This window comes from Carassius carassius, chromosome 32 (genome assembly GCF_963082965.1).
Source record: "Carassius carassius chromosome 32, fCarCar2.1, whole genome shotgun sequence".
Classification (NCBI taxonomy): domain Eukaryota; kingdom Metazoa; phylum Chordata; class Actinopteri; order Cypriniformes; family Cyprinidae; genus Carassius; species Carassius carassius.
Window position 1 is genome coordinate 21,006,044 of NC_081786.1, and position 13,178 is coordinate 21,019,221.

At 35.6% G+C, this 13,178-nt stretch overlaps 2 protein-coding genes across 3 annotated transcripts in view; one reads left to right on the top strand and one right to left on the bottom strand.

The window, feature by feature from the left end:
• Window positions 1-5,365: 5,365 nt before the first annotated feature.
• Window positions 5,366-8,457, bottom strand: LOC132113273 (probable G-protein coupled receptor 132). The gene is made up of 2 exons (XM_059521086.1): window positions 8,085-8,457; window positions 5,366-6,992 (listed from the first exon to the last, which is right to left on the bottom strand). The coding sequence occupies exon 2, from the start codon at window positions 6,977-6,979 to the stop codon at window positions 6,020-6,022; it is 960 nt and encodes a 319-aa protein (XP_059377069.1). The 5' UTR covers window positions 6,980-6,992; window positions 8,085-8,457; the 3' UTR covers window positions 5,366-6,019.
• A 484-nt stretch (window positions 8,458-8,941) lies between these two features.
• LOC132112958 (E3 ubiquitin-protein ligase UBR1-like) overlaps window positions 8,942-13,178 on the top strand; it is a 37,295-nt gene continuing 33,058 nt past the window's right edge. For both annotated transcript variants that reach the window (XM_059520721.1, XM_059520722.1), the window contains exons 1-4: window positions 8,942-9,015; window positions 10,937-11,202; window positions 11,472-11,550; window positions 11,711-11,821. In XM_059520721.1, coding sequence (XP_059376704.1) covers window positions 8,980-9,015; window positions 10,937-11,202; window positions 11,472-11,550; window positions 11,711-11,821 — 492 coding nt within the window. In that variant the 5' untranslated portion in view covers window positions 8,942-8,979. The remainder of the gene's footprint in view (window positions 9,016-10,936; window positions 11,203-11,471; window positions 11,551-11,710; window positions 11,822-13,178) is intronic.

Genomic DNA, 13,178 nt, shown 5'->3' on the forward strand with positions numbered 1-13,178 from the left:
ATAATCTTTGACAAAATATTATTGGTGCAGTCTATTTAAAAGTGTTTAATTAATTAGAATGAATTCTTAAACATTTTAATATAAACTACCAGTTCAAAAGTTTTTGAACCGTAAGATGTATGTTTTTTTTTAAAGAATTATTTTCTGCTCACCAAGCTTACATTTATTTGGTTCAAAATATAGCAAAAGTAGTAATATATATATATATATATATATATATATATATATATATATATATATATATATATATATATATATATATATACACACATTAAAATGTTTCTTCTTTCTTTTGGAATATATTTTAAACTGAAATGTATTCCTGTGATCAAAACTGGATTTTCAGCATCATTACTCCAGTCTTCAGTTACATGTTCCTTCAGAAATCATTATAATATGCTGATTTGCTGTATATAGAAACATTATTATTATCATTATCATCATTTAAAACGTTTTTTTTTTTGTGCAGGATTCTGTGATGAATAGAAAGCTCAGCATTTATCTGAAATACGATTTTGTAACATTATACACTGAGTATACCATTCAAAAGCGTATATATAATATAGTAGGTCTATAATTGTAAAAAAATGGAAACAGCCTTTTGTAATCTTTTTTTTTTCTTTTTAAAGTGTTCTCAGTCTTCACAGACACAGGGACCCATATCTATATAAAAAAATATATAGATTTATAGGAACTATAATTGCATCATGCTTTGCATGTTTTAACTGATTATATTAATAATTTAATGTAACAACTTGGCTTTTTTTTTTTTACAGAAAATAATTAATGCTATGAAAGATTGGTAATGTAAAATTGACAAATTAGAAAATACATTCGTTTAAATATTTTAAGAAGGTGTAGATCGCGTGAAATAAAACTGTAAATTCAAACAACAGTTTGCATATCTAAATAGTTCTGTTTTTTTTTGTATTTATTTATTCGTTCATTCATAGATAGATAGATAGTGTCTAAATAAAATACAAACTTCATGTTATTTAAATTTTTTTACATTTGCTTCTCCCTCCCAGATTCCTCTTCCTGGTAATCGAAGCAAAGCTACTGAGGATATGTCTTTTGTGGGATGCATGTATATCTTCCTCTGAAACACAATGAGAACCCACTGCCTCCTGTGGGACACAGAGAACAAATTGCTCACCGCCAAAAGTGTAGCTAAGTACAGACAGCAACAACAGAATTTAGGTCAATAGGGATAAAGGCATCCTGCTGATCCTGCTATAGCTCGATAGAACCAGTAGATGAAGACAGAACTGTAGTAGACTCTCAGGTTATGGTGAAGATGGTTTTCAGAGTTGTGAAGGCTTTGAGGATTGGTCCATGTTCAGCTCTGCATACTGGACAGAACCCCAGCAGGATGGCAGTGGGTTTTCAGACTGGGGTGCATTCCAGGACAAAACCAGAAAAGGGGGGGGGGGGGGGGGGGGGGGTTGGCGAGAAAGACCCTGTTATGATGGAAATCCCTACATTGTCTGTGCTACATCAGAGCACATTACACAAGCCCTCTCGGTCTGCAGCGATATCAAGGTACTAGTCTATGGCTCTTCTTACTGTTCACTATGAAATAATGAACGCAGTTGTAATGAGATGCATTACATATAGCCAGTATATTTCTTAGATGGTTCACTGAGCAGCCATCTTGGTAATGACTGTTTCTCAATCTATTAATTTTTTCATCAAATTAATTATGAATGCAATTCATACATATAGTAACTAATAAATATTCCTTTTCCATGACTTGCTCTAATGTTTTATTGTTTTATGATTATTTCTTAAAAGAAGAAAGGTGAAGTAGTTTTGTTAAAGCATTATGAATGTTGGACATTATTTTTTGTAAATACTGATTAGTAATTGTTTATTATTAGTAGTCAAATTACAGATGCATACACACAAGGTGATGTATTTAAGGTGTATAAAAAATTTACGGAAAATGAAAACAATAAAATTTAATTATAAATAAAATAAAAAACTTGTAAAAGTACATTATATGACACAAAAAACAGTATTATTTACAAAATTATAGTGGACTTGGGTGTCTACCATGTCACTTGCTGTGAGAAAATTTTCAAGCGGAGTAATACAAACAAACTTTTATTGAAAACAATATGAATACACAGATAAATTTCTAAAAACACAAGATTAGATATAAACCAATAGGTATTCCCTTCGCTTTTTATAGACTTATTCACTCTTATTCATCATTGACTCTGTAACAGTGTAAGATCAGAGTTTCTAGTATGTGTACATTGTCAATTTTTTCCCCTGATTGAAGTGTGCTCAAGTTTGCACCGTAAAATGTTGTGGTTTATAATTCAATCTCCGCGCACGAGTCTGTTTTAAGACTAAAAGACTAAAAGTATTTCGCACTCTCTCTTTTTCCATCAGTGAAGCTGCAAATTTCTGGTGTCATCTACAGTCTGGGTCTAAATTTCTCCGGCCTCACCTCAGCGACAGGCACTAGCCAAACGAGCGCACAAACGGTAAAGATGACGAGGAGCTTCAGTAGAACAACAGAGAGCTGTGGTCAGATGAGATGTTGAGAGTAAAAACTAATTTTCCTGTCCTGTCAGGTGTTATACTGTGTGCGCGCTGTAGCTTGTATCATTTCATTATAAAGCGCTAATGAAACTACGAGCATGCATGTAAGATCCGCATCGCATCACATTCAGGAGCGGCAGATGTTAAAGTAATAGCAGCAAAATAACAAACCAGCTGCTGGGATATCTGTTAATCAAAGAACAAAAGAAAATAAGAGGAAGTCAATAACTTAACTATTAACTGTTTGACCTTTGAAAAATGTCAATCTGGTTGGAGTCAGCTCTTTTAAGAGTTTTGAATGATACTATGCTAATTACTGACTCTGGGCAGTCTATGGCTCTGGTTCTGTTAGACCTCAGTTCTGCCTTTGATTTAGTTTATCATAATACACTTATATCACATCTTGAAACATGTGTTGTTCAAGGCACAGTGTTGAAGTGGTTTCGTTTACGTCTCACTTATAGGAGGTATGTTGTTAGTATTGGAAACCAATCCTCATCTGAGATATATTTAAAGTCTGGTGTCCCTCAGGGCTCAATTCTTGGTCCGGTACTGTTGTCTCTTTATATGCTTTCTCTAGGATCTATTTAAAAAAAATATGGGGTCTCTTTTCATCTGCATGCCAACGACACACAAATCTACATCCCTTTGAAGCTCGATAACAAACAGGCTATAAAGCCTATTTTAGTCTGGAAAAACTAAAACTTTGGCTTACAAGTAATTTCCTAAGCCTCAATGAAAGTAAAACTGAATTTATTTTATTTGGCTGGAATGAACACTGTGTACATGATTTTGAATCTGAATCTTAAATTTGATAAAAAGATAAGTGCGGTGGTCAAGTCCTGTTTTGATCATCTTCATCTTCTGACAAAGGTGAACCAATTTTATTTTCTCTAAATAGGTTTGAAATGGTTATGCATGCTTTTGTAACATCTCAATTGGATTACTGCAACTCAGTTATGTGTTTCTCGTCTGCAGTTGGTTCAGAATGCAGCAGCTCGGCTTCTTTATGGGAAGTGCAAACATGAGTCTATCACACCAGTTTTGATTTCATTGCATTGGCTGCCAGTCAAACATAGAATTGATTTTAAAATGTTACTGTTTGTCTATAAATCTCTCCATAATCAGTCTCCACAGTTCCTACAGTATCTGATTTGTTACATCCATACACTCAGTCAAGAGCACCCAGATCTGCTGATTCTGGTTTATTGCAAGTCCCCAGGGCACGTCTCAAAAACAGAGGTGATCGTGCTTGTTCTGTTGTTGGCCCAAAGTTGTCCTACTTCATATCAGAACTGCCTCGACTCTATCTATTTTTAAGTCTGCTCTAAAACTTATTTCTTCTCCTTGGCATTTATTTTTTTGACTTGCTGTGCAATGATACTTTATTTTAGTGAACCTCATCCATTTCACAGTGTGTGTGTTTTATAGTTTGAGTTTTATTGTTTTTTAACTTGTTGACTTGTTTTGCATTCTCTGTACAGCACTTTGGTTGACTTTGGTTGTTTTAAATGTGCTATATAAATAAACATTGTAATGCATTGTAACTTTTGTAGCTGTAAGGATTCATCTATATTTAATTTAGAATTTAGTATTTGATAACTTTATTCAATTTCTGTATATTTCCTTCTTGCTGAAGGGCACAGGCAAATATGATATTTATCATAATGAGTTCATATGAAGATTAAGTTCACTTAATTTAAAAGTTATTTTTTAAAAGTCTAATTAATGTTCAAATTTATAGCTCTCAATTATACAGTAATGTTGAATGGCTATAGTCAATTATTAAATATTAGGGGGGAAAAAATTCCTAGAGACATCAGTAATATCCGTGATACTCGCCTTCAGTCATAAAACAGATGCCATTAAATAGATATAAAAAAAATGCTGTCTTTATGTTGTCATTTGAAGATTAAATATGAAATTATTCCAGTCTCTTTTCTTGTTTGTTTGTTTACTTTTTTTTAGTTTTTATTGATGTAACTAACAAATGAACAAACTCATAACAGTGTTTCTGTTGTTGTAGCTGATGCCATCATCACAATGTCCGAAAACACACCAGGATTCTTTTATCAGATCTCACACCGGTGGCTCAGCCAGTACAACATGAGCCTCCTGCCCTTCCAGAACAAGAAAGATCCTCTGCAATAATCAGCATCACATGCACAAGACACTCACACACACTCTCTTACAGTTGCACTGACACACACTACTTCAGAAAACTGAACCTTTGCACAACGTACGCACTACTGCCTGCATTCATTAATGTGAACGGAAACAAGCACAGGTAAAGTTCTCCAAGCACTTTTTATAAATAAATCCAAGCCTGTTAAAGTGTGCTTGACAAAAGTACTACTACTGAACTAACAAGTGTGTAAAAAGAAGGAAATCAACGTAAACCTCAAGTACAGGAAGTTAATGCAGCCATTTACTTACTTATATATCCCACTGCCTGCTGCTGCTGCCTAAGCTTATCTGGTGTCCACTTCAAAGCAGTTTGTCTTTAAGTAATAAAAAGAGAGCTCTACAACAGCATATTTTGTTTTATTTGTTTGTCCCGTATGGCTTCTGTGGTATATCAGTTTATATATAATTTGTCAAACACAATTTTTTTATGAAGATAGAATCTAACTTTAATTTCATACCAAGACCATTTAAATACATACATTAAATTTTTAGCATCATTTTACCATCATACACCTTTCCCTTTTTGGTACATGTAGCTTTGTGTGGCAGTCCTGGTTTATGATTCTGTCAAACTTCCTGTCATTCAGTGCGTTCGCCTCAAAACAAAACAAACGAACTAAACAGAACTGCTCTACCTTTTATTACAACCTAGCAGGTGGCAAGTTCACAAACAGTTCAAGGTCAAGGAAGGTACAAGTTATAAACATATTTGAGCATCCGTTCTCATGCTCAGTCATCACCACAACAAAACATTTCATGCATCAAGTCCTGATTCTTCACACTTAGCTTTAAATCAGTACCAAAAAAATAAGCCATTCTCAAGCCCATGTGTGTAACTACGTGTCATAATGCAGGCACACAGTCCATAAATGTCTAGACTGTCTCCTTCAAACAGAAAGACATCCTCTTGTTCTGCACATCAGCACCTTAACCTCTAACCATTTCCTCGTTACGTGTCTGTGGCTTCATACCAAACTCAAAAACATCTATTTCACACTTGGACTTTACTTTGATCTATACGATAACAAACTGATGAAAAGTACTGATGAAAAAAAAAAAAAATCCAATTATTGGAGAAATCTGCCATGTGTCACCAGAGAAAAGTTGTTGATGAAAAATAAAATACAAAATACATAGCGAACACACAGATGAATCATCCACAATAAGGTCAATAGCATTTCATTTTAATGAAAAGGATAGCAGAAACATAACATATTTATATTCAAAACATTGAAATGTTGTACAGGCTACAAAATCTCAGCTATGGAAACTAAATAAATCATGTAAAAGAAGAAGATCTTGAGCTGCTACGTAACCCTTGTAGGCCTTTGCGGATCTTCTTATGAACACTGTTGCTGCTAAGCACATAGAAAACAGGGTTTATGGCACTGTTGATGGTAGACAGACCCAGAGAGATCGTATAGGGTGTATAGACACTTCTCTCAAAGTCACATTTCTCATTGGAGAAGTGGAAATTGATGGCACGTAGCAAAAGGATCACATGGTACGGTGTGAAGCAGACTAAGAAGAACAAGATGACGGCTAAGGCCAGGTTACGAATTCTGACCTTGGCCTTTGGCTTCAAACCAGTGCTAGCTCGAACTTTAGTAATGATGGCCAAGTTGGTGACTATTAAAATGCACAGCGGGATGAAGAAACCGATGAAGAAGCGGGAATAGTTGAGTCCCGTCACTACGACAGAGGGGTCACTTGGTTCGAAGCACCGCTTATCCGTCATTTTCTCAGAGTCGCCCTCTGTCATGGTGAAAACCGGCATGTGTCCCACAGCAACGACCAACACAATCACAACGCTGATGATCACGGCATGCCTCATCCTTCTCAGACCTCGAGACTCCATAGCGTAGACCACCGCTACGAAGCGGTCCACGGAAATGCAGCACATCAAGAAGATACTGATGTACATGTTGTTGAAGAACACATAGCCGGTGAACTTACAGGTCAAAGAGCCCCACTCCCAGTGATGACCTTTGTTGATGTAAATGGCCCAGAGTGGAAGTGTACCTAGATACATCAGGTCACACACTGACAGGCTGAAGAGGTAGACTCCTAGGATGTTCTTCCGGCACACTTCGAGGAACGTGAGGAAGACTGTGATCAGGTTAGCAGGCAGGCCTAATGTGAGGACTGTGCTGTAGAGAACCACAAGTGGAATTGGGTTTTCTTCCCCGTAAGATGGTTTACAGCTGTTTGTGTGGTTTGTTGGACCAGTTATGTTCATGGTCACTGGAAAGCTGAGAGTGGGATCCAAAATGATGGGGGACAAAAACATAATTTCATTAAAAAAGCATGGAGAGGACCATGAAAAACAAAGGTAATGTCAACAGTAATGATGGGAAACAATCCCCACGTGCTACTTTAAATACATTTATAGAAGAATTTTGTTCTCGTTTTCCACTCAGATTACTTCCCAAACTTAAGTCAAATATTATAAAACACGTTGTGGGTGTTTTCATATTATCACATATCCTAGTCTTGCTATGTTGGATACATGGAATAAATAAAAACAATTTTTGATGGAAATTTTAAGATTACATTTTAGTGAACATTGGGATTTATTTTATATATTTAATTTTAAATGTAATTTTATAGCTCACTTATAAATAAGACGACCACCACATGAGGCGAACTCACAGCATGGTAAATAAAACCACTTTTATTAATCCGCTGATGTGACTGCAAACTGGCGAGTGTACAGTATTTGCATGTTTTTGTCAAAATGTAATCTTTACATTTAGAAAATCACACACATCTGGACATTCAAGAAAACATTATACACTTGCATACATTTTTTGTAGGAATATCTGTCATATTTTACAGTATTTTGTGTATTAATAGTTAACATGAACCAACAATAAAATACTTCTAATAATGTTAATGCATTAACTAACATTAACTAACGGGATCTTATTGTAAATTGTTACCATATCAGTATAACATTATATTTTTCATATAATTGTAATACTGATAGACCTGCTCGCTTAGGTTACTACAGGTTTCCCTTTCAAAAATTAACCATGGTTTTACTACAAATAAAAAAAAAATAAAAAAAAAACATGGTTAATATAGTTAAACCATAGTAACCACAAATTTATAATGGTTTTGCTACACTAACCAACCTTGGTATTTGTAGTAAAACTCTGGTTATAGGCTACAAATGGTGTTCATACACTTTTACAGTTAAAATAATAATAATAATAAAATAAATAAACAATGGGACAATTTTCTTAAGGGCTTGACTTTATACAACGCAGCAACTTGTCGTTTCCCTCTAAGTTTTGATTCCTTAATGTAACTTTACATAATAAAACGAATAAAAGAGTTACCTAATATTCCAGATGCTCGCGGAATCTCTACTCAGTGTAACTGTTCATGTCATCAGTCTCCGTATCTATTTGTCAAATCAGCCACAAATCTCTTTTTCATGCTCGCGAGCTCGCTGATAAACGCTCAGCTGCACGTGAAGGAAGTGATAATGTGAGTGAGATGCTGTCTGCCACTGACTTTGATACAGACTCAGAGGAAACAGCAGTTACGTATAGCAAGCCATTTTTGAATAACGTTACCATTTAAAGAGCGATGGAACGTTGGTTTCACTTTTGCTTGGGGTGACGTCATTTGTGACTATTATTTTAATCTTTAGAGTTTGGGTAAACATATTAAACTCTCCCTTAGGCTACTGTAAATACTGCTGTCAGAGGCAGTTTTATTTATTTATTTGTTTGTTTGTTTGACCTTGGACCATCATGAAAAAGTGAGTTTCAGAGGGCGCTGCAGGACAAAAAAAAAAAAAAAATCATAATATTCATAATTCACTGAGAAGCGGTAAGTTACGGCGTCCCTATTATTTTCTTTAACCACAAACCAACTCCAAATCACAACATTGTCTAGATTATAAGATTATAAATTACTTTCCATGTTCACTGTTAATCTTCAGGAATATGAATTTATTCAGGAATAAGTGGGGGGGGGGGGGTTGCTCACGTCTCATGCCGTGTTTAGTAATCAGTTGTTAATTAATTATAATGTCTCCTATTATTTTATTATTTGTGTTATGTAATGTATATGTCTATGCACATGCTTTTATAATTTACCTACAATCTGTATAATATACTGAATTGCTTGTTATGATGTTGAATCCAATCCACCCAAAAGACTTTTAAATTGTTGCAAATCCGTCCTAGTTGTGTTGCTTTGGTGACGCTTTACGGCATTTTGATCATGGCGGAGTCGCTGAACGGTTTACAGTTGAGCACGGTAAATACTTAGCTTTAAATCATTTAAGACATAAATTCAGTCGCATGTCATGCGTTTTGCTATATATTATGATCTCGGCAGGGAAATATACATGCTGAGTATGCGTGGTAAACCCATAGATTCTGTTTTATCTACGATTTGATGATGAACATATTGGTCAGATACTGCATTTTGTTTACAGGGTTGTTGATCATGATCCAGCACGCAGACACGACCAGATTCAACACCCGCTTTCACTGCGTTTTCTTCTTGTTTTATTCGCAACACGAGCTCTTATTGTTTAGTGTTAACCTGAATAGTTTCTTGTAAAGTCCTGCAGGCAAAACGAGCAGTTTTGAATGTGAATATACGAGGTGGTGCTTTAGTAAGTTGGGTTTGTTTACTAAACTATAAAATCTTTCATTATCATTTTTATGTAGATTGTGTTGAATACGACACCATTTCACTAGCTGTTTTCACCTTTTCATGCAGCCCCTTCTATAATCAGAATAGACTGTTTTTATTTGTTTGTTTAATTATTATTATTTATTTATATTTGCTAAATTGCTGCTACAGAATGTAGACTTACGCAATATAACCAAAATTAGTGTTTAACCATTAAGTGTTAATGCTTCTTTCATTTTTTTTTTCTTAAATAACTTTGTTTAAATTTGTAAGATGAGTAATTTGAAACGCTAGTTTTCAGGATGTTCAGGATGTAGATGTTCCACTTTTTTTTTTTTGACAGAAACAGAAGGAGACAGAACATAAATCGACTTTCGTAATGTATCATAATGCAGTTCTGCCAGAGTTTCCTGTTTAATATTGCATTGCTTAGTACAGCCTTATTTGTTAGACAGTTGACATGGGAAATAACCAGCGGCACTGACTCTTGGTCCTTCTTTGACAGATCTTGCTGCAGACAATGAGGTTAATTCATTCAGACAGGAGTAGAATTTATTTAAAACATTCAGTTTTATTGGCATGGATAGGTATGCACCACAGTTTTGATTATGATGGCTAGGGGTCAAAGGGCATTTATGATCGGTTTATCTGTGCATTAAGAAGCTCTGAAACGTCTTTGTTTGATTGATGCATATTATTACAATGCACTTAGTGTTCTTTTTTTTTAAATTGATAAACTAATAGTTTCATTAATAGCTAACTGCAATATCTTTAAGGCATTGTAAAGATTCTGAATCCTGACAGAAATAGCATGCTGTTCATGTGATGTGGTGTTTGCATATGAGTATATTTAACCACCAAAATTTACATGCATAATAGCTACCCACTTATTTATTCATTTATTTAAAAAAAATAATGTATAAAAAAATACTACAACTATAGTTCTAAAATGTTATATTAATATTATTTTATAAATATACAATTATAATTAAATATGTATTTAAATATAATATTATAATAAAGAAAATCTTCAGACTGTATTCAGGAGTTTATTTCCTCTTTTCAATTTTTATTTGCTTTGTGGAAAACAAAAGGATATATCTTTAGTTTACTTGTTGCTCTTTTCCATGCAATTGCAGTGAACTGAAGCTTTTCAATATTTGGCCGAGATACAACTATTTTAAAATCTGGAATCTGAAGGTGCACAAAAAAAGTCATAATATTGAGAAAAATTCAAAGTGCCTCTAAGTTATTAGCAATGATTATTACAAATCAAAAAGTTTTGCAATATTTACAGTAGGTAATGTAGTAAATATCTTCATGGAACATGATTTTTACTTAATATCCTAATGATTTTTGGCATAAAAGAAAAAGCTATCATTTTGACCCGTGTAGTTTTTTATATTTTTGGCTATTGCTAAAAGTAAACCTGTGCTACTTATGGTTTACTGGTTTTGTGCTCCAGGGTCACATATGACACTTTAATGTATTTAGTTAGTTTGTTATATAATCAGTGCTCTTTCTCTTTTGCCATCAGAAATGGCAGGAAGCTTCAAACAGAGGGGCTGCCATACTCTGCTATTTAGGGGAGCAAGTCCCTCTAATTTACTGTCTGGAGACAGAGCCACAACAAGGGGAGGAGGAGCGAAAGGTTGAGCAATGCCTCTTGTATCCTCTGGAGTGCTTCCTTTTTGGAGAAGAACCCTGTGTTGGCCTGCAGAAGCTACAGCAATACAACAGCAGCTCATCAGCTCTGCAGTGTGGACGTGTGTTTAAAGAGGGCGAGACCGTCTACTCCTGCAGGTTAGACCAGAGCCCCTTTGATAATATATACAGTCATCGACTCCTATAGGAGAACATCAGCAAGACTTTCAGCTTGTGCACGGTCCAAACTTAACTGTTATTATAAATGGCAGAAAATAGTAATAATAAAGAATGTGTAAGTGTTTCCAAATCTTGTTTTTATATATGTATTTGTTTATTTATTTTTGCCTGGAAGTATATATCAACACAAGACCAGTCCCCATACTTCTCTGAAGTTGTTAGGCTGAACTCTTTTATGTATGTCCCAGGGATTGTGCAATAGATCCCACCTGTGTGCTCTGCATTGAATGCTTCCAGAAGAGTGTGCACAAAAGTCATCGCTACAAGGTACATGCACTTATTACTTCTAATTAGTTTTCTTCCTAAATAATTTGTTTTTCCTTTCCCAAAATCCCAAAATTTATTTTACCATTACCTGAAGTATTATTATGTTTATGACCGTATATTGTTTATTTATTTGTATTCTTCATTCGCATTGCTGGCACAGATGCATGCCTCAGCAGGAGGAGGTTTCTGTGACTGTGGAGATTTGGAGGCTTGGAAGAGCGGACCCTGCTGCTCCCAACATGACCCTGGCACCTCAGTTTCTATGGAAATGGTACCGTTTATTTTCTCTTATCGATGCTAAGATTTTTTTTTCCATGAACACTATTGTTGAGCTAACTTCCTGCCTCGAGGTCAGAGGAGCTGTTCTGTCCGTGCGTTTGTTAAACCCTTCCCTCCCTCTGTGGGAAAAACACAAAGTGTGTGGGAAAGGGGCCTGTGATGCAAAACCATCTGGACTGCAGGAGTAGAAAAAAAAGTAGATTCTTTAGTAAGAGGGTTTGTTGTACAAGGAAATGAATGTACAAAATACTTAGAAAGAATGAAAGACTATCATTAGTAGATTTTGGGTGTTGAAGCGTATATTAATTCATCTAAAGAGCGAGGGTGTTCTGATATCGGCTGGTTTCTTGCTGTGTGCCTGGATTTTGGGCTGGAAAGCAGATGGTCTGCTTCAGTGTTCTGATAACTCAATAGATCCATCGTGATAAGATCAGGCTCCAGATCCACACTCACTCATGGCCACCTTTGTCGGAAAACAGCAGGTGCCTTTTTGTGTTTGACAGTTTCTGGCAAGATCTAAACATACACATAATAAACATGTATCAGCAAACATCATATCCTGCGCAAAGGGCCTGTCGTGCTTTATCATCTTTTGAAAGTGATGAAAGTGACAGTGACATACAGCCAAGTATGCTATGGTGACCCATACTCAGAATTCGTGCTCTGCTTTTAACCCATCCAAAGTGCACACACACAGCAGTAAACACACACACACACTGTGAACACAAACTCTGAGCAGTGGGCAGCCATTTATGCTGCGGCTCCGGGGGAGCAGTTGGGGATTCAGTGCCTTGCTCAAGGGCATCTAAGTCGTGGTATTGAAGGTGGAGAGAGCACTGTTCATGCACTCCCCCCACCCACAATTCCTGCCGGCCCGAGGCTCAGCTCACAACCCTTCGATTGCCATTAGGCCACGACTTCCCTTTTTGCTGCTTGTCCAGTCAAATTAAGCTCTTTTGGTAGCTAGTCACTATTTTTGGTGTTTTAGGAGATGTTCGAGATTGTGCTCTTCTAGTGAAGTTGAGGAAACCGAGGACATTTAGTTACGCAGTAGACCTTTGGGAGCTTGCTTTCTGCCAAATAACAAACAAAACATGCATGTGAGAATAAACAGCAGTGAGTTCTTGTGAGGATGTTTTTGTGCTCATCTCTATGCAAGCCTACTTTCCCTAAAATAATAATCATAAAGCCATTTGAAAGAATTATAAAAAAATTATTTGTTCCCAACTCTTAAAATTCTCAAATCATTGTAGCACTGTCAAATGATTAATCGCGATTAATCGCATCCAAAATAAAAGTTTTTGTTTACATAATATATGTGTGTGTATCGTGTATATTTATTATGTTTA